Here is a 20,674-nt window from a genome sequence, read left to right as displayed (position 1 = left end):
AGTCTTACCCATAGAGGAGGGCTGTGGGCTCTGCAGTCTCCTGGGTGTCAATCGCCACCCTGAATTGGGCTCTGTAGCTGCAGAGAGAAACAGGGGTTTGGATGCATCTGTCTGCAGGGTGCCTCCTATTATCAAGTCCTGCACCTCTGTTGTTCATAATATATACAACTTCTTATGTTTGTGTTCTTGCATATGATACCTTTTTCACCCATAGCTGTGCCATGTGGTTTTGAGTAAACTTTTTTGAGTACAGTGAGTTAGTTTAGCACTTCAAATATAAAGTCAGAATGAACATTGGCCTGTTTAAAAGGTGTACTGGACAGTTTAGATCAGGAGAGCAAATGGTTGTCCCACTTAAAGCTTATTTCTTGCTATAAATATTTCAAGAAAATATGTTTGTCATCTTGTGTGAAATGGCTAAAAGATTTTAGGGGCCATTTAATAATTATATGCAGTCCAAGGAGGTAAATAGGACAACAGAAAATGAGCTTTTCAAAATTCAAGGAAATGCAGCATGCAGCAATGGTAATTTGGCACAGAGCTTACACAATAGATTTCATTTTTTCTTAACAGAACAATAATTGAAAACTGACTTAGCCCCTTAAATAAACCAGTGACAGCTGGGAAAATCAGCAGATTGGCCCTTTGTGTCTGTTTATAGTAGATTTTGGCAGCATGATAGTTGATGTTCTCTCTATAGGACGCAGCTATTATGTCTTCCAGATGTGCTTGACCTTTATCTTGGATAAAAAAGCATCTTGCCACAGAAACTATCAACTTATATACTCTTAGCCCAAGTCATCAGCTCCTTTAAGATGCTGAAAAAACCCTTGTGATGGTTATGCTTCTATTGCCATTCAGTACAGATGTCTAACTTGTGAGTGCTCAGATTTTTCAAACGTGAGTACCTAATTTCAGCTCAATGTGCCTGTAGAGCTCCTAATATGAGGAAGATCTGTAATATGATAAGGGTTGCTCAGTACTTGCAGAGGAACATTTAGGACGTCCTTCCTTGGTTAGCTACTTGCAGTGGGTGGAAGTAGAAAGAAAAATGGTAATAGCATCATGGGTTGCCTTTTATTATTTACTTATGTGCTACTGATCTCTCTGTCTCTTTGGGGAAATTATATCAAACACAGTTCACAACAAAGAGTTAAGCTACAGACAGCTTAATGCTAACATGCCAAATAGTTGAGAAAAGCATGGGCCACCTCATACCCACCAACTCTAGGGGACAAGAGTGGGAGTCCCACCAATGCCACGCCTGCGTCAATGTAAATTGTCCCATTGGCAAAACCCTAGAGCCAGGAAAGAAGGAAAAGGAACCTCTGGCTATAAATGCACTTGAGTCAGAGGAGGATTTCCAGTATGTTACTTTGCCTGTGTCAAAATCTAGAGTGGCACTCAGATAGAGTAGCACAAGAATAGAGTGAATGTCATACATGAATGTTTATGGGGAGGAGAATTAGGACATAGTAGAGTAAGAGGATAATAGGGGAAATGGGTAGCATGCTGTGGGATGAGTGGGGAGCTCTGGGCATCCTGGGCTTGATGGCAGAGAGGGAGAGGTTGAGAGGGTCACATCAGGTTGAAGACTTGTTTTGATGGGAAATAAAGCAAGGCAAGATGTTGAGTGGCTTGTACTTGCTGTCATATGCTCAGTTCTCTAGGCTGGTAGCTGAAGAGTCACGGCTCCCTGACACACAATGGTTTTGTGGCACCTGTGTATCTTGGTTAACTCTATGGTGACTGAGTTTCTTGCTTTTCCTTTTCATATATGTCAGATATGAGAAGTCCTGACACAGAATACAAGTTCAAGTACAGGAAACCAGGGTGACAAACTAGCTCAGAGAACCACTCATCTTGGTGAGTGCACCTCAGCACTGCAAATCTTCTATGACCCCTATGCACCCCCTTCACCATCTCATGAGCCAATTTGTCTTGGCCTTCTGTGACCAGACAGGCTCACAGATGTGTATCTGTCACCTGATCTGAGACATAAGGTTCCCACAGGGCCACCTCATTATGTGACTTTGTATACAGATGCCTCGTGTTGGGTATTTAAAGGGTAGGAGGGGAGTGTTACAGGGTGGGCTAAGGTTACAGCAGAAGAAACCTGGCTGAAAGAAAGACTAGAGCCAAGCTGCATGAGCTGGTAGCCCACCAGTGTGGTCCACTGACAACAACAATGGATGTGACTCTGCCCTCTACATTGCTGTGGGATAGAAAGGTAAGCTTATAGAAAGGTGGAGGTATACAAATGATGAAGGGAAGAGACAAGAGAGGGGCTGAACAATGTTCTCTCTCGTGGCCATGTTTTAACCAGAGGTAAAGCTTTTGAGAGCTTGTGACATGGCAGCAAGCCAGTTTCAAAGGAGTAGGAGGATTCTGGAACGTAGTTTCCAAAAGATCATGTAACAGCATTTCTGCAACTGATTTTCTAAGGAGTTGTTTGTGGGAAATTAAAAAAGAAATAAACGCATGGTAATTGTTCAGACTGGACCAAAATTGCACACAAATCAGAAATGTTGCTTTACAGCCTTCATGGCTGTCTTCTGGCTCTTCTACTGAGAGAAAAATGCCAGCTGGCAACAGATGGATGGTGGTTTCTGAGATGTTGTTTCCTGAAGATAGGAATATATTTAGGAGAGGTGATAGGCAAGGCAGAACTTTGCTTCACCATCCTGAGCCGCTGGTATAATGTCATTGGAGAGCATTACTTAGTTTTGCAAAGTGGCAGCTCTAAACAGAGCTTTCTTCCTGTGCTTAGCAGAGCCCCCTGAAAGGGATAAATTCTGTCTATAAATCCCTGTTTCTTTCACTGTTGAGGAAGATGTAATGGTACACACACCACTTTATTCATATTTGGGACTTAATCATTTCAGTGTCTTTAAATCATGAGGCAAATCAGGTAAGGCAGTAAAGCAATATAGTAAAATGTATTTCATTAAAATAAGCAAAATGTCAAAATAGCCAAAAATAAAATGGAATTTGACAAGTGGGAGGAGAAAAGAGCTGTGTCAGTTGTTACTCTGGTGTGTAAACAATTTAACGCAATTATATATCTGCTCCTGGTCACACTGTAGCATAGATAAAAAGGTTTTTACATACTCTCTTCCTCTGCTTTCATCAGAACTCCTCCTCTTGAATCACAGGCTGCTTTGGTAATTTGGTGACGTATGGTAAGCTGTGTTTATGGAGTGATGTGCAGATGTTTTAGCCTGAGTCTCCGCAGATGCTCTTCCTGTCTGGACCACTGGGGATGCGCAGGTGCTGTCATACCACATGGCCAGAGGACTGGGTTCAGCCTGTGCCTTATGCTTTACTCTTGCTGCTAGGAGGAAAACCACAGCTTGTCTTCTTAGTACTCCCCTTGCAACTCTTCCAAAATGCACGCTGTTGCTGCTCATACCCGTGATCTTTGCCACATTTAATCAGTTTTACACCCCATCAATCACACGCTTCATGAAGTTTGAGGGCAAAGAAACAAGACATTTCCCAAACTGTTAGACCAGCAGATGACACGTGAATGTGGCCTGTCCGTATGCTATGGCTCAGCTAGAGGATAACAAAGTACTGCCTTTACGGAGCTGTTGTCCTGGGTCTCCTGCCCCAGGTCCTGCGTGCGCGGGGGTAGCCAGTGGTGCTGTGGAGGTGGCTTCCCATGCACCGGGACTGCTTGCTGCTTCTTAAAGTCCCTGGACGCCTTATAAACTGAAAAACCTTTGGCTCAGGGGCCACTGCTTACTATAGACTCTTTGGTGCTGGGATTTTTGCGTGTGGTTTAAATGTTGATTTGCTTTGCCACACACATGCACGGTAACCTGCAAGAGATATGGCAGAGTTTGTATAGGTGGACTGTGTGGGGAAATTCATAAGGAAGGGCTTTAGACAGTTCGCCTTTGAAGTGTGGAAATAGTACAATGTAATCATTCAATACACATAGCTTAAGTAATTAGAGAGGATGTATGAATCAAAATGTAGTTTGCATTAAGCCTTCAAGCTTTTCAAAGCATTTATAGTTTATATAGCTACATGTTAATTCACAGACAATCTATAGTTCTGAATATTCTCATAGCAACCACAGATCAACAAATGATTTCCCTGGGCTATTTAGGCATACCACTGCTATTAGGTCCTCTGATTTTTAATTAAAAGGAAATAGCTCTAAACATCTTGAGGTAATTAAAATGATAACATCTTCTGTAGGATGCATTTGTTAAAGTAACGGTAATTCCCCTACATGATTTTATTACTCAAAAATATAGCTGTAACTTTGTTAGACAAATGCGATTACCCAATTTTTTTTTCATAAACTTAAAATGTAAAATACGCTCCCAGTTCTGCTGCAATTCTTGAATCTAATAAGAGAATTCCCTCTCCCACATTTTAGTGTAACTTTTGAGATAAAGATCTTCTTAACCGTCATTATAATTCTAATTAATATACCATATCACAAATAGTTCCTTATTATCTCTTTGCCACTCATAATGCTTTCATAAGGAGTTGATTACTGTGGTAATGTTATGTCTCCATGTTAAAAAAACATATACACACACCTAGCTCTACACATTCATTTCAGGCTGAATTCTGATGAAAAGTAGTAACAACCGGAAGGAAAACTATTTGACTAAGCCTGCTTAAAAATTGTTTATTTTTGCATGGATTGAGGTTTGTAAATAGGTGTGTGTGTCTCGGTGTGCGTGTATGAGATCTGTATCTTTAAAATGAAAATGCTGCAAAGTGTTGCAATGAACCACTGGATTTTAGAACTTTTTAGAGAATAATATTATTCCAGGTGTTGCCTAGATACATATGGAAGCAAAAAATAACTGAACAAAAATTGCAACAGATGTAATTACTTAAAGTAGCGGTTTAAGGAGAGACTTCCACTGTGGATGAAAACTTACTGTCAGCCAGTCTGGTCCTTATGTCCAAGCTATCTCTAAATTTTAAAACTCCTTCGAATTTTCTGCAAAACTATTGACTTCCCTCTCTCTCATACAGTAAAACTTACTCATAAAAGTATGTACCCATTATTTCCTTTTCTCTGTCCTTGGCAAAGGCACCTCTGTCCTTATCATTCCTGTGCCAAATGTAAGAGATTATTTGCACTTTTTCTTAGCACAGGACCTTGGCACTGTCTCTTGCTTTCTGTGTCTTTCTACTGTCTTTGATATTAGATTAAGTGTAAATTCTTGGTCTTTACTCTCAAGACTCATCATAGCCTAATCCTAATTGTGAAATCTTTCATTCACTGATAGGATATTTACTCCAGCCTCCATGATGCCATCCTTGATGCTAAGTGCTGGCTACCTATATTCTCATAAGCTTCCTTTCCAAACCAGGAAGCTCTCAGAAAATTTCCAGATAAGTTTCCCATTAGCTTCTTTTACATCTCACCTTTAAACTCCTCTGACACCATGTTTATAAAAAATTTGGCTAAAAATGGCAACTGGAACATTGAGATTGCTGCACATATTGCTATCCAGTACTGACATACTATTTTGTTCATAGTGCATTATTTCCTATCTTCTATTTAAACTGCAAGGTTTTGGAGATCTATTTGTAGAGCTTTGTACAGGACTTAGGATGGTGGGACCCTGGTCTGTGGTTTCATCTTTCATGCATTACAGTACGCCCTCCTCCTCTCTTCACCAAGAATCTAGAGAAACATGTGATGAAAAAGTACTAGATTTCTAGAATAACAGCCACGCCTGCCTGTTCCAGTCTGTTAATTACAATTTAACATTGAATCTGTATTCAAGAAAATGTCAGATTTAAGTAGTCCTTAATAGGCAGACAGTTAATCTTGCCTTGAAGAACAGCATTTGACCAGATGACATCTTGAGTCACCTCAATTCTTATGATGTAGGAACATCTATGAATGAGTTATGGGACCTTTTAAATGTTTTTCTTGAACTACTGTTGCATCTCTGAATGGGAACTTGAACGCATGAGAAAATCATTCTGGTAATTCAGAGATAACATGATGGTTCTGAGAAGTGGTAAGACACACCTCACTACTAATAATGACGCTACCATGTTCCTCCCAAATAAAACAAACCATAATTGATAATGTTGCAAATCGAACATCTAAGGCATGTACCTTTCTGTAGAAGTGTTTGCTCTGTAATCTCAACTGAAGCAAAATACAGCATGATTTATTAATCTCTGAGCTTTCTTAGGTCAAAATGAAAAAAACAAGAAAATACTTTGTTTTTTCTTTAAACGTTTAAAATCCTGTCTTGTGAGATTAGCTGGTGAATCAAGTTTTGGATAATATTATTATGGGAGAAGTCAAGCAAACAGAAAGATGACTCAAACAGTTTAGTGCCAGGACTATTTCTTAACACAGAGGAAAATCATCCTCTGGTTGTATATGGAATCCTCCCATAATGAACAGGGAGCCTGGCAACAGAAATAAATCTGCGAACGTTTGGTGTGGAACTGGCTTCACAGTTGAAGTATAATGAGGAGACACCAGAAAAACGGACACTGAGGAGGAGAAACCACAACATATCTAAGTAATGCTGTGCCTATTTCCTTGCTTGTCAAAACAGACAACCCGGTAGATAGAAATGTAAAATTTTCTTTAATTCTCCCTCCCCATCAAAAAAACCCAAATGAAACCCAAAACAAAAAGTGAGACAAAAACATAGAGAGAAATTCCCTGAACACGCGCTCTCACTATAACCATGATGGACTATGCAGGCTAAGAGTGGATTTCTCCCGCTCAAGTAGAGTACAGCAGGACAGCACTGCACCACCTCCAACGTATCATCTGGTGACTGTCGTGGGGCCACCCTGGAACAGACCCCACCAGTGAGACCAAAGAGTGGCTCTGAGCGGATCCGTGCCGACAGGTTGTGCCTTGGATGAACAACGCTCAGTGCAACTGACTGCTGTGAAAAACATACATGGTTTTCCTCTGTCGTAGAGCATAGCTCCACTGTGTGTTGAGCAAAGAACGGGGCTGCCGCTTGCTCAGTGTCTTAGGCATTTCTGTGTTTCTTCCTTTTTATGATCTTGGCAAAGATCGGATGGTGGCACCCTTCCTCAAGTGGGAAGGGTAGTTTTTCTACAGAAATATGTTGTGAAAATTGTGCTCTCACTGCCCCACGCTTCTGGCTGTGGGACTTATCCACAGCTTTAGGACTGGAACAGGATATGCAGTTTCTGTGGAGATGGAAGACATTCTTTTAATAAGAATTTGTAAAGAGATCAAAACAAGCACAGAAACCCAATTCCACCCTATATGTGTCAGAAATAAATTTACAACTGGGAATACTCCCCAGGAGATATGTTTTTCCTGGCTCCTCCATCACACTAGTGAAATACAGCCAGTGCTCAGTTCTGGACTTTGCAAACACTCATCATTGATAAACTAGATGGAAAAAGCCAAGTGTTTGTGTGGGCTTAAAAAAAAATCATTATTTAACGACACTCAGAGAAGTACTTTTTTGAAGGGAAGTTCAAATGGCACCAGCTGTTCTGAAAAGGAGATTTAAAGCATCTTGCTACAGCATATAACAAAACCATAGACCCTTGTTTGGTGATCCCAAATAATGTGTGTATATACACACACTTTCATTCAAAGTAAACCATTTCCTTAAATCTCTTCCTAGTGATCAGACACAAATTAATTTGTTTTGACATTCAACATTTTCTTCCACTTCTGGACAAGCCAATAATACTGTAATCACATCATTTTTTAAGTTACTCTTTGACATGCTAAACATTGAGTTTGTCCATTTTCCTGTTGTACCACAATTTTCTCCAGCTTTAAAGTCAATATGGTTGCTCTTTTTTGCATCCTTTGCTGGTTAGCATCCCGAGGAAGCAGCAGTCTGGCACCTGGTTTCTGTGAGCACAGAGACAGAATTACTCATAGAAATTTTCACTTTCCACAACACAGTTTCCATTTTCCAGGCAGGCCTGCATTTTTATGGGTCTAACTTTGGATGTGGCTTTTTAAAACTAGGGCTGGACAAGAAACAATTCTCTGATCATGTCAAGGTTGTAAGGTTCAGACGTTTTCTTACACCTTCTGTGACACTCCCGTAATCTTTTAAAAAATCGTAAACCACATCATTCTCTCCCAAATACATCAATGCAGGTCAGTTGTTGATGAGAGCAATCAGCCAGTGTGGAGAGGAAAGCATTTATCTTGTCTCAGCTCTGTCTGACCTAGAACAACCAAATCTTCCTTTATCCTAATTTTTGGAGGAGCTTCTTCCATACTTCGGTCAGCAAAACCAGGCTGGTTTAAACTTCTTAAGCATTTCAGACTATGCTGTATATCGTCTGTTTCCACCTTTATTTACCAGTCCACCAGTTCTGCACATTTTAATAAAAGAGATTTTACAATTACTTCCAGCTCGTCGGGGAAAATAATAAGCAGTGGCAGGTCTAGAATTAATCTTAACAGCATCCCTAAAGCACAATGATTTTTCCACTGATGGCTTTCTGAGATCTTGTCAGTCAGGACGTTCCTAATCCAATTAAAGTGTGTTTTACTGACAGATAGAATGCTTATTTTTTAATCATAGTGTCATATAACACTCACTATGGTGTCTTAGAGATAAATGTGTACATTGCATGTCACATAGATTCAAAAAGCAGAGTTTGAGAATTCCTGGGAACTCCTCCAAGAATGGAATCAGGCTTGTCTGACGAAATCTATTTTCTATAAAATTTCTGACTGATATTTGTTGTTTTACTATATGCTAATTTTCCATTATTCTGCTTTTGATAGAATCATGTTCACCACTTTTCTGTCCTTTTAAAATTTTGGTATAATATCCAGAAAACTCTATTCTAGTGGAATTTCTTTGATACTCTTAAATATAACAGAAATGTGTATGAGCAGGCCAGTCAAATCTTCCTACTCAAGCCTTCACAATTTTTTGTTGCTAGTTATATGGGTCTGCTGATTTTAAAGTGTTTACCACAGTATGTGTTGCTTGACATCCTCCTGGGTTTCTAAAGGACTGGAAAGTATTTCGTCATATCCCAGTGATAAAAGCACGTAAATACAGTGCAGAACTACTTGTTGAGTACATTTTTTGCCTCATTATAAACAATTCTATCATCACAGCTCGTAGTTTTGCTATAGGGAATGATGTCTGTCTATAGATTCCTGGTTTGATTCTTACATTTTACAAAAATAATGTATTACACTGTTAAAAGAGGTTTTGTTCAAAGACAATGGTTTTCCATTGCTAATATACAGGCTGCCTCAAAAGACCTCATGGAGGTGGTAGGGCCCGTGCAGTATGTACTGTGTGGCGTACTGGCAGTAGTGCTGTTTTTCTCTGGATGCTTTAGAAGGTCTCCTGGCCCATGGATCACCTGTTGAAAGCATGAGGCATGTCTCTGTCACAGTCACAGGTCTGACTGAACTAGAGTTCCATGTTGGTCCTTCCACGGGCTGTTTTCCAACTCCTGGTTATCTCTCTATGGTATACACACTGCAAGCAATTGCCCTTCTAAACAAAATTGTCATTATGAATTGAGGCATTTTCTCTATCAAAGAACTTACAATTTTAAAATATTCTTTGCATAAAAGGAGGAATAACAACGGATACTTTATGATTTGGCAAAAATGAGTTTTTAGCAAAGCTACGAGTACATAGAAGATGACAAGCAAGTGAAAGGAGTTGGGAGGGCATTCTGCAGGAGGTTGGAAGAACATGGGCAGGTGAAGGTGGCTATTGCCCACCGACCGTTGGTATTTCTAATCTTCTGCAATTTTCAGTTGACCATAGTTCCCAAATAAAAATGCAAAAAAATGTGTAAATTTGCTTCAGGAAATCCACTGGGAATTGTTCTAGCTACACATTTGCTGGTCTATTCTTTGACAAACACAGTAAAGAAAATCCTGATGGAAACTACATTTATTCAAGAGAGATTCATGCTGTGGGAATATTGGACAAATGTAACCAGACTGCAAAAATCTGGGAAAGAAAAACGCAAGGTAGTCACCAGAACTGTTGCTCTCAGCAAAAACTGCACTCATCTCTCTCTGCCTCTGAAAGGAAAAGATGTGAAATGCTCTGCTTGTATTTGATAAACCTGGAGACTTGCTTGCAGAAGAGTGAAACTTCATGCTTCTGTTCCCACTGACAGTGTTGTGGGCAGCCTGCTGTGATCGTAGCTGACCTTCCCTTGGCTGGATCTGTCTGTCTCAGATTATACTATCACATGGATGCCTCATGCAGCGAGCTCCCCTTTGCTTATGGTGCTCCTTAGGCCAGTGAACTGAGCGAACATGATCTGGAGCCTTACTCTGATCTCAGGCTAATGAGAATTGGAAATAACAGAACATTGCTAAGGCCCGTAGACGTACAGTGCTACAAGAGGAAACCCAGGCCTCCGTGATGTCCATATGGTTGCATCTTAGAGTCCAGTCGTGCTGATAGCATGTTCTAGTATTAAATTACCACTCAGGTTTGAAAACATATTAAGTCAGTAAAGAAAATACATGAATAAAGGCAAACAGAAGAGAAACTTGCTACCCTGCAGAACACATGATAAATCATTTGTTACAGCGCGAAAGAGGCTTTCAGACAGAAATGGGAGTGTACAAGTCTACTTATCTCTGCAGAAAACAAGCACCTCTGGGGAGACCTGTATCCACAGAACTGCAGCTGTAAAGATGGTTGGGCTTCCCTCTGGCCCCTTAAGCCATTCTCCTGACACCATCGCTCCTACAAAAGGTGATGTGAAATATTCATGTATTTATCTTGCCACATCAGTGAGGGAGGTGTGTGTATTGTGTCCTCATGCACATGAAAAATTTGTGGTTTTTTTCTGATAGAAAAGAGAGCTTTTGCTTTACCTGAGTCACATCAGCAGAAATATCACATTGCAAGGAAACCAGTTTGAAATACCCTTGGCAGGTTTGACAAAATCAGAAAGAAGGAAAATGACACCATCCAGGAGAGAAGCCATAATGGATGCAAGGGAAGGAGTAGGTTGGGGCTCTTTCAGGGCTACTTGGCTTCAGCTTTCTGGTGACAGATTTAGCTGCCTTCATGTGGCAGCTTGAAAGGACAGATTCCCATGGCCAAATTGTTTTGGACTGAAGCTATTTGAAAGCCTTTGACCCAGCTCCCCAACCAAGTTAAAATGACATATCCAACTTTATTTGGCATTTGAATTGTAAGGGAAATGACTTTTCTGTTCTGTTAGAAGCCTCTTTTCTTTAATGTCCTGTTAAGAGGAACAAACTGCATATAATAATGACATCTTGTGGTAGTTGTTGAACTATTGCCCTGTGATTTAGTAGATAATTGGATGCCAAATTTCATGATATCTTTCTCCCTCCATGCTGCATCTCTGCAAGTTCACACTTACAATTTCTGCTGCTCTGAGAAGCTAGATGTAGAAGACCTCTGGAACCTTTGGCTTATTGTCAACTTCAGAGGAAAAGGGATATTTTCATCAGTTGATTACACAGGTCTGGCTTAACATACAGGTCGGAAATTCGTCATAACTGAATAAAGAATGGTTATCCACATATTCAAACAGAATATAGTAGAGTTTTGATAATACTGAGCGCAGAGTGGGTCTGGCCACTTGGGCCTGCCTTTGCTGCGCCGGGGCTTTGTACAGGGTGTGAGATAAATGGAGAGCCTTTGCTGGCAGCATATAAAGCCCAACAGCTGCTGAACACCTGCACTGAGCTTGCCAACAGTCTTGGTGAGCAGCCACCATCACCCCGCGGCTGTGGGTACAGAAATGTGTGGTGCTATAAAGAGTAAATCCCCAAGGCCCCACGGTACCCCTGCTTTGATTTTACTTATTTCAGCTTTGGTGCTTGGGTGTCTCACTCCTGCCATTAACTGCGTGGGTATCCAAGGATCCCATGAAGCTCAGCAGCTTAGTTCAAGCTGTGTGACAGTTCATATAAACGTCCATAATTGTGACATTTTACCGAGTATCCTATTTTGCCTGCCCAAAATCATGTTCTTGCTGATGCACTCTGCAGTGCTTGCTCTAGTTGAAGTTAGAAGCTTTTCAGAGCAGTACACTTTTCTGCCTGTTCATACAGTCCTTATCAGCATGGAGGAGCTCAGCTTTTATCAGGGAGTTTGGATATTGACTAAATAGTCGTCGTAAGTAAGATTACCAGGAGCAACTTAGGGATATATTTCTACAGAGGTGTCTGTTTACCCTGTCATCCGTTTGGTGGGTATCTTTGGGGCTCCCCAGTTCTTCAGTTCTGTTCTACGGTGACACTGCTGATTTCTCAGGGATCTTTCTGGATGAAGGTGGCTGAAGCTACATGCCAAACACCCTTGTTTTTTCTTCTGGGCTACAAAGGCCTCATAAATAGGTTTATAGTCTGTATGAAAGATTTAGATACAGCTTTGCTTCCCAGCTCTGAGGAAAGCGGCAGAAAAAGACCACATCACTTATGAAGAGCTCAGGGGTGATGGTGAAATCACAGGTTTGTAAGACAGTGAAATAATGTTGCTGATCAACTGATAGTACAGAATGTGGAGTGACAGATCAATGCTACTGGTCTCTGCACTTTACATAGCATTTTCTTCCCCATTTGCCATTTTCACTGTCAGAGATGAAGTGATGCAGGGACAGGGAAGGGATCTTACCCCTGTACTCGGCACTGGTGAGGCTGCACCTCGATTCCTGTGTTCAGTTTTGGGCCCCTCACTACAAAAAGGACATTGAATTACTCGAGCGTGTCCAGAAAAGGGCAACGAAGCTGGTGAAGGGTCTGGAGCACATGTCGTATGAGGAGCGGCTGAGGGAACTGGGGTTGTTTAGTCTGGAGAAGAGGAGGCTGAGGGGAGACCTCATCACCCTCTACAACTACCTGAAAGGAGGTTGCAGAGAGCTGGGGATGAGCCTCTTTAACCAAGTAATAAGCGATAGAACAAGAGGTAATGGCCTCAAGTTGCGCCAGGGAAGGTTTAGACTGGATATTAGGAAGCATTTCTTTACAGAACGGTTGTTAGGCGTTGGAATGGGCTGCCCAGGGAGGTGGTGGAGTCCCCATCCCTGGAGGTGTTCAAGAGGTGGGTTGACATGGCGCTTGGGGATATGGTGTAGTTGGGAACTGTCAGTGTTGGGTTAATGGTTGGACTGGATGTTCTTCAAGGTCTTTTCCAACCTAGACAATTCTGTGATTCTGTGATATTGGGCATAATGTGCTCTGCTACTTCCTTCAGGACTGCACAAATGCAAGCAGGAGACTTGCTGGATTCCCTATTGATACAGAAAATAGATGAAGATTCCGTAATAGCTAATGATAGGTATTTAGCTGTATTGATCTATTTTTTTTTCCACGGGATGATGCCACCTATTGGACATTATTAAAAGAGCAAAGTAGTTCAAAGAAAATAAATTAACTTTATACTTTTTTTTTTTTTTCCAGCAAAGGCGGCTATACTTTTGACTGTTTCCTACAGTTCAATGGCTAGACAAAGAGCTTCTATTGGGACATCCTGAATTATGGTACCTCATTAGAAAAGAAGAAAGAATAGAGGCAGAAAAAACACAGCCAACATTGAGTATCTCTGGCAAAGAAAATGAAATTCAGGAAAAAAAATACAGGTAAGATTTAAGAAGATAAGTTTTTATCCATTTTTCCAATAGGACTATAAACAACAGTTTTGGCATTTTGGGGATACGTGGCTTTGTGAACATTGAACTGATTGCTTTTCCCAACCTCCTTCTTTTTTCTGAAACGGTATTTAGGTTGGGTCCCTGCAATCAGTTGGCTGAGAACAGGGGACCAGAGAGTGACATGCTCTCCATATGTTCTCGCTATGATCATAGTCCATAAAGCTTCTGTCTGGCCTGTCCTAAACTGTACTTGGGTTATTATCTACTTGGAGTCCTCAGATTCTCCAACAACCTGGTCTTAAAAATACAAACAAAAACTTTAAAGAAAAATCTGTTTAGTAAATAACTGTACATTGAGGTACTCTGAAAAATCTTTTTAACACTGGCCTTTCAATATATTCTCCAGCCATGAAATGTTTCCTGAGCTCTGTCAGATTTAGATGGAATCAAAGAAGCCTCTACAGAACTACTTGGTCACATTGTGGCAGTCTGTAAAGACTTACAAACTTTCATATATTGACACTGCAACAACAGATGAAATTATAAAACCCCACAAGGACAAGGGTCTGATTCTGTTCAAGTAGAATTCAAAACTCCGTTACTGAAATCACATTTATTTAATAGCCCGAACCATAATTCATCCCTGAGTAGCCATAAATAATACCCATTTTTTTAATTTATAAAATAAACTCTTTGGCTTGATAGGATTGCTCACAACAGTGAGGGCAACAGGAATTAGGTTTTAACAGTACCTCAGTTCATAGATACAATAAAAGAAAAAGAAATTGGATTTTCACAGAAGATATAAATCAAAATATTTTGAGTTTTCAAAGCTTTGTTAGTGTCTCTTCCATTTGCGAATAAAAATATTTGATAGCTAATATAGCTGAAAGAGAAATATCCTAATATTGTCAATAATGCCTACCACTGTCGTATGTTCTTATAAGATGATATTTATTGTAATTCGTTTGAATATATTCTAACTAAAAAACAGATGCAGTTTCTATGTGTATCAGTGTACCCCTGGCTTGATACTGGTTTTGCAGTAACTGAAAACGTTATAACCAACCAAGAACATATATAAGACTTACAAGTTTGCATTACCAACTTTGTTTTAAGAAAGATGTATAACGAGTTGTTTCCAATTAATTTTATCTACAGACTTATACACAACTTAAAGACAGATTATCTAAAATCCCAATCTTCTGCACTGAAAGAGCAATCAAGTAGTTTAACACAGAGGCATGTGAAGCAAATCAGAATAGCTTCACAGACTTCAAAGAGGCTGTCGGAAATTATTCCCATCCCTTAACACAGGTTTATCACTGTTGGTGTTCTTGATGTCTTTTTTCTTCAAATTCTCTTTTATTTTGCTTTTGTTCAGTTTATTCATAATCCCTGGTGGGAAATGTTTTTTAATTATTTAACTTCTGTAACATGACAGTAAAGCCAAGAGACTGACAGGAACTTTTATAGAAACTTTTATAGGAACTTTTATAGAAACTTTGCAAAGCAGTGATCATAATGAATCTTCATTTTTTTGTATTTGAGTAAATATGAATAGTGTGCAGATGTGTTGCTCTTGCTCCTGTCATTATTCTGTTAACAGACCCTGAGACCGAGTTGGACTTGACTTCAAAGTTATTTTAAAACTTGGCACTTCTCTATGAAAATCTCTTTCATTTTCAGTGTTTGACATATGGTTTCATTTCCTCCCAATGTTTGAAATACAGTATCCATCTCAGGCTCATCCAGCCTCCTACAAGTTGTTTGGTTTACAATTTTGACCTCAGCCTGCCTCTAACAGGCCTATTAATACAAAATTCTGCCCACCACGAAGGTCTCTTCAGAGCTTTGCTGCCTTGAAGGATCTCTCCCCACATATTTTTATATAACTGCAAAATAATAATAATAAAAAAGTATTAATTCATACAGGAAATAAAACAAAGAAAACTTCTGCAAGATAAATTATTTAACTGATTGGTTGAAATGAGATTGTGATTGAATTTCTAGGTAACAAATGTGAATAATTATGTACAGCCAAGAATAAACATACAGATAAAGCACAAAATTTCAAAGTATTGTGAACATCAGATATCTCTGTAAATCATTTAGAGCATCCTTGGCATAAGAGCAGGAAACCAGTAACCTTTATAATTTCTTGTTTGCAACTTGACATGAGTTCTATTATCAAAGGTAGAAATTTGGGAACAAGGTTATATTAAGCTAATCTTTGTTCTGCCCAAACCTGAAGACTGTGACGGAAAGCACTCATGCGTGTCTGTTTTTACTTTTATTTCAGCACATTTCTGGAAAGTAACATAACTTCTCTTCCAGATGTGAACTATTCGATCTGAGCATGACAAATTCCTCTCTCATAAGCAGATTATTATTTCATCATCTTGATCAATTTGCAATTTTATGTGGAATGGTTAAAAAAAAGTGCATGAAAAGTAAATACTGCAAAAGTATAATTTTAGCAATATTTGGCAGTTCATAATTAATTGAGGCTTTAAACTTAAAATAACATTATAGAAAGACAAGGAAAGGAATGCTATATTTTCAGTGGTAAACTGGAGTACAGTATAGTATGATATTAACATAGTATAAAACCAGTCAGTGATGTAAAGTAAAAAGCCTTTCTTCTCATCAAAAGATGTCTTGGCCCTATACATTCGTGATGATTTAGATGAATATTGAAATATAATATTTAATATTAAATATGTTTTTACCTTCATTACATGGGCTAGTGTTAACTATTTATTCCATTCCAAATATGATTTAACATTGTCTAACAATTTTTAATTAATCGCAAAATAAATGTGGTGATAACTTCACATACTTAAGATGAGATTGTCAAAGCTTCTACAGGGAAATGATGTCCACAGTATCAAAGTTTCTTTTGACGAGAAACTGAATTCTAATTTAATACTTAAAGCTACCCATAACAAATTTGGAAACTCTTCTTCTGCTCTGATTATGACCTGTGGCTTGTGGTGCAAGGCACTCCACTGCAGTACAACACAGGCTATCCTGAATTAAATTCATTGTCCTGTTATGCTTGGATAATCTATTCTTTACCATACCGTAATTTTTATTAGAATGTTTGCATTGGTTTTTAGAAGTTGCGAAGATAGCAATGAATAGAGAATTAAATATAGACAGCCAGCAGACAAGGTGCTTTATTAAGTATTTCCTCTGAGTGAGGGATTGGCAGCCTTTTTAACATTTCAGTTGAAAATATTTACACAGGCTGAAAACCACAGACTTAGAAGCAGTTCAGAAAACCTTCCTGAATTCTGCAGAACATGGGTTGGATATCACTGCTTGACATTATTTTCTCAATAGGACTCAATAAATTTAAAAAAACCTTACCAAATAATTAGCACACGAGGAAGTCAGTAGTGTTTAGAGTCCTGTCTGCATGTCTCACATATTATATTCCTAATGTTAATCTCTAACATTAATAAGCCTCTGTGGCTTCTGTATTTTTGTGAGCTAAGAGCTAGCCAAACAGGAACTAGCCAAATCCATTACATACTTATCAGCTGCTGCTAAGAAATCCCTAGCTGACTGATAGAAAGTGGGTAGTATTCTAGAAAACAGATCACCGTGTACTTGCACCATATTTTATATTCCTGTTTATAGCATCTGCTCACAGCTTCTGTTAAGAGCAGAATAATAAGTGAAAATGGGCTTTTGGCCAGTACAGATACCCTTAACATTCTTGCAGATGATGTTCCTTCTCTTAGAATTACCTTTGGAGCTCCCCGTCCATGACATGTTTCATTAATTTAATGCTCAAAAATCTACAGAAATGGAAACAAAGTTTCCAGTGATGATTACGGTCCTCTTGTTGAGATGGCTGGATATGTAGAGCTAGCCTTTCCTCCTTTATTTGTAGAGGCTGTGTTTCCAGAGTAATAATTCTGTTAGGTCAGTGTTTTGTTAGAAACATCTGGGCTGCCTTCTGTATTGCTTGATCACCATGGGAATGATGGACAATTTTAGACATGAAGACACAGACAGAGAATATTGAAAAGCATTGAGTAAACCTTATTCAGCAATCCTGTCAAACTTCCTGGCAGTCTCCCCAGGCTCTAGTGATTTTCTACAGGATCTATCCACACTGAACTAAACTACTGTACTGTGACACTAGTCTCTACATAAAAGTTATCCCACAGCTTGGCCCTGCTGAGTAAGATTGGTCAGTAAGCAAGAGTTTTGGTTTGCTGAGACTTGGGAATGAAATACAGCTCTTTAAATATGTCAAGAGAAAAAAAAGAAGAGAGGGACCATGACCTAGCATAGCCAAATCCATGGTGCACTCACATCCTGAATCCTGCTTGTAGGTCTAGTTATGACCTATCTCAGAAAGGATATGGCAGAACCAGGAAAGATACAGAGAAGGAAAACAAGGCCTGTCAGAGGAATGAAAAGGTCCCCACAGATAGTAAATGTATGCAGACTGGGGACTAGGAAGTATTTTTTCACAGTATTCATAATTAAATTATGGAAATTATGGTGTCATGGAAGCCCAAAGACAGCTGAATTTGAAAATGGATTGAAAAAAATGAATGAAGGATAGATATATCTGTGGCTATTAAACCGAATGATACAAATACAACCTGTGGGATGATATCTCTTAAACCAACTGCCAACAGCTGAGACACCAGGATCTGTTTCATACAGTATTCTCCTTGGCCACTGTCACTTACAGAGCTCTGTGAACTGAATCCAGTATGGTCGTTCCTATGCTCTTGATTCAACTCTTGCTTTGTGTACTTTAGACTATACAAAAAAAATCTCTCTCAGCCTTAACAAGGATGGATTTATATGTATTCATTAAAGCAAGGAAAAGTGCTAACAAAACAACATTCTTCAAGTCTGTATTCAGATTACTGAGATCCCTTGGGTAATGCACTACCTTGCACTGGTTAGTACAAGATACTCTGTTACATCCTACAATTCTCACTGGATTAACAGAATTCCCAAAGAATTGTGTAGTTTCAGATATAACTGGAACAAGTTTTAAATTTTCCTTTCTATTATTAAAATAAAAATTTTATGAAGTATTCAAAGAAAGAAGTAATTTCTACATATTTATATGCACATCACACAAACTGGGTGTAATGTGAATACCAATAAAGGCAGCAAAAGTCCTAGGCAGAGAAGAAACATACCTTACAACATCTCCAAGGTATTAAGCTATATACTAAAGACATGTTACTCCTTAAGGAATCTTAGGAGATGGTATAATTTATTTTTTTTTGTTCAGCAGCACAGATGCCCACAAGAGCAAACTAGAGCAATACTGTATGAGTTTCCTATTGAAGCCTACCTCCAGCAAATGCAAAATGTCATTTTCTGCTGGCATCAATTTAACTCTGGTACTTTCCACTGAAAAAGTGTCTTTGTTTTCTTTTGTAGCTGTGAAGTGTCTTGAATATGTTATGGCTATTTACAGGCAATACTCTTCTTAATGATTAAACTTACAAATTTTAAAATGGGGTTTCTTACCTCTCCATTAGCTTTACCAATGGGAGAGTTGAGAATAAAGTCAGGAGGAGCAAAGACATCAACCAGGGCAACTGCATCATCTTTCAACTGTTTAAAAACAAAAGACATACATGTGGCAACTTCTGTAGTTGTCTATGGCTACCTGGGAACTACAGAGCAGCATAAAGATTATCTTTATAAAGCACCAGCTATTGGTAACTTAAGAGAAATCCACCATAAGGAGTCAGGATTTATTCTGCTTTTTTAACTCCCAGGGTAATTGCCAAGAGACTGTATTTTAAATGTTTTCCTCCTTTGCTTATGGGTTTTTAAACACAATTTAATCAAGATGGTACTGTTTGCACACATGAAAACATATATTTCTGAACTTTAAAAATGTAACATCCAGATTCTTCTTTGAAAATTTGCTTACCTGTCAAGAATATAATCCAGTTTGAAAAGCTTTTATGTTGAGAAAAAAAAATCATGAGCTAACACAATAATGAAATAAATAGAACTGGACTGCAGTATTTCACTGGCTTTCCAATGAAGACTGCAAGGCCACTAATGGTAGTGTTATTTCGTAAGATATATTGGTTTCCATTTTTTGGTAAGTAAATTAGGACTAGATCCAGGGTCAATGAGTTACTAAATTTACAGAAAGTTATTCAGAATCTATTAATGTAATATCCTGCTAATTTATCCGCTGAAGTACAAAATAACTGATATATCTCTTTTTCAGTATTTCTATACTATATTATTTAATCACAACAAATAATATTGAAGGCTTACCCTGTAGCAGAGCTCCAGAATAGCATTCTGAATAAATCTACCAGCTTGTTCACCTGAAGCATAGCCACCTGCAAATACATTCACAAAGAAGCTTACACCAGTTAAGATTACACTGATACAATCCTTTTACAAAGGAGTTTGTCAGTTCAGTAGTCAAGAGACTAAATAGATACTCCTGTGCAACTGGACTAACTGTCTTTCATTAATGAGTTGACTGTAAAACCATTAATCTAAGACATTTGGAGCCTTCTGCATTAACAAGCTAGACTACAGCATCTTGCTGCCTTTCCCCCATTCTCTCCCCAAGCACTGGACCACAGCAAAACTTGTTGAGCCCTCCATCATCTCTGAGCTAAGAAAGAGTCTTTTGGGTTACTTTGTCACTCCAGATTCCTGGTCCTGAAAATTTTGTCCAGAATGATTGTTTTATATTACACAGGCAATAAGAAAATGCTCTAATTTAAATCCTAATTAGGATTCCCTCCCTCTGCCAAGTTAGGACATTTTGTGGCAGGTGCACCCACACCAATAAAGACCAAAATGTCTCAACTGCTGAAAGGGAAAAGTTAAAACTAGAAGCCACAGGTTGGGCATTGAGCTGCCCTGTCATGTGGTGACTGCTCATGCACACACCTTGGGTAAAGGATAGGAAAGGCAAGGCCCTTCAGTTGACAGACAATGCCTTCAGCCATCAAAAACATCAACTGAGAGAAGTTTCTAGACTGCTGACCATACATGACCACAGATCAGATTCAACTAGGGTATGAATGAGCCCTTCCAGAGGGCA

At 39.0% G+C, this 20,674-nt stretch overlaps 1 protein-coding gene across 8 annotated transcripts in view; it reads right to left on the bottom strand.

The window, feature by feature from the left end:
- Positions 1 to 6,664: 6,664 nt before the first annotated feature.
- The window catches only part of ACOX3 (acyl-CoA oxidase 3, pristanoyl), a 45,275-nt gene continuing 31,265 nt past the window's right edge, over positions 6,665 to 20,674 (bottom strand). For 6 of the 8 annotated variants that reach the window (XM_074822022.1, XM_074822021.1, XM_074822020.1 and 3 more), the window contains 3 exons: positions 19,888 to 19,955; positions 19,117 to 19,203; positions 13,591 to 15,491 (listed from right to left, as the gene is read on the bottom strand). In XM_074822022.1, coding sequence (XP_074678123.1) covers positions 15,372 to 15,491; positions 19,117 to 19,203; positions 19,888 to 19,955 — 275 coding nt within the window. In that variant the 3' untranslated portion in view covers positions 13,591 to 15,371. Of the gene's footprint in view, positions 8,341 to 13,590; positions 15,492 to 17,355; positions 17,575 to 19,116; positions 19,204 to 19,887; positions 19,956 to 20,674 lie in introns of those variants that run through there. The other 2 variants (XM_074822024.1, XM_074822023.1) reach the window with 2 other exon arrangements.

Source organism: Strix aluco, chromosome 4 (genome assembly GCF_031877795.1).
Source record: "Strix aluco isolate bStrAlu1 chromosome 4, bStrAlu1.hap1, whole genome shotgun sequence".
Taxonomy (NCBI): Eukaryota; Metazoa; Chordata; class Aves; order Strigiformes; family Strigidae; genus Strix; species Strix aluco.
The sequence above is the reverse complement of the archived record's forward strand: the minus strand, read 5'-3'. Positions and strand labels throughout refer to the sequence as shown.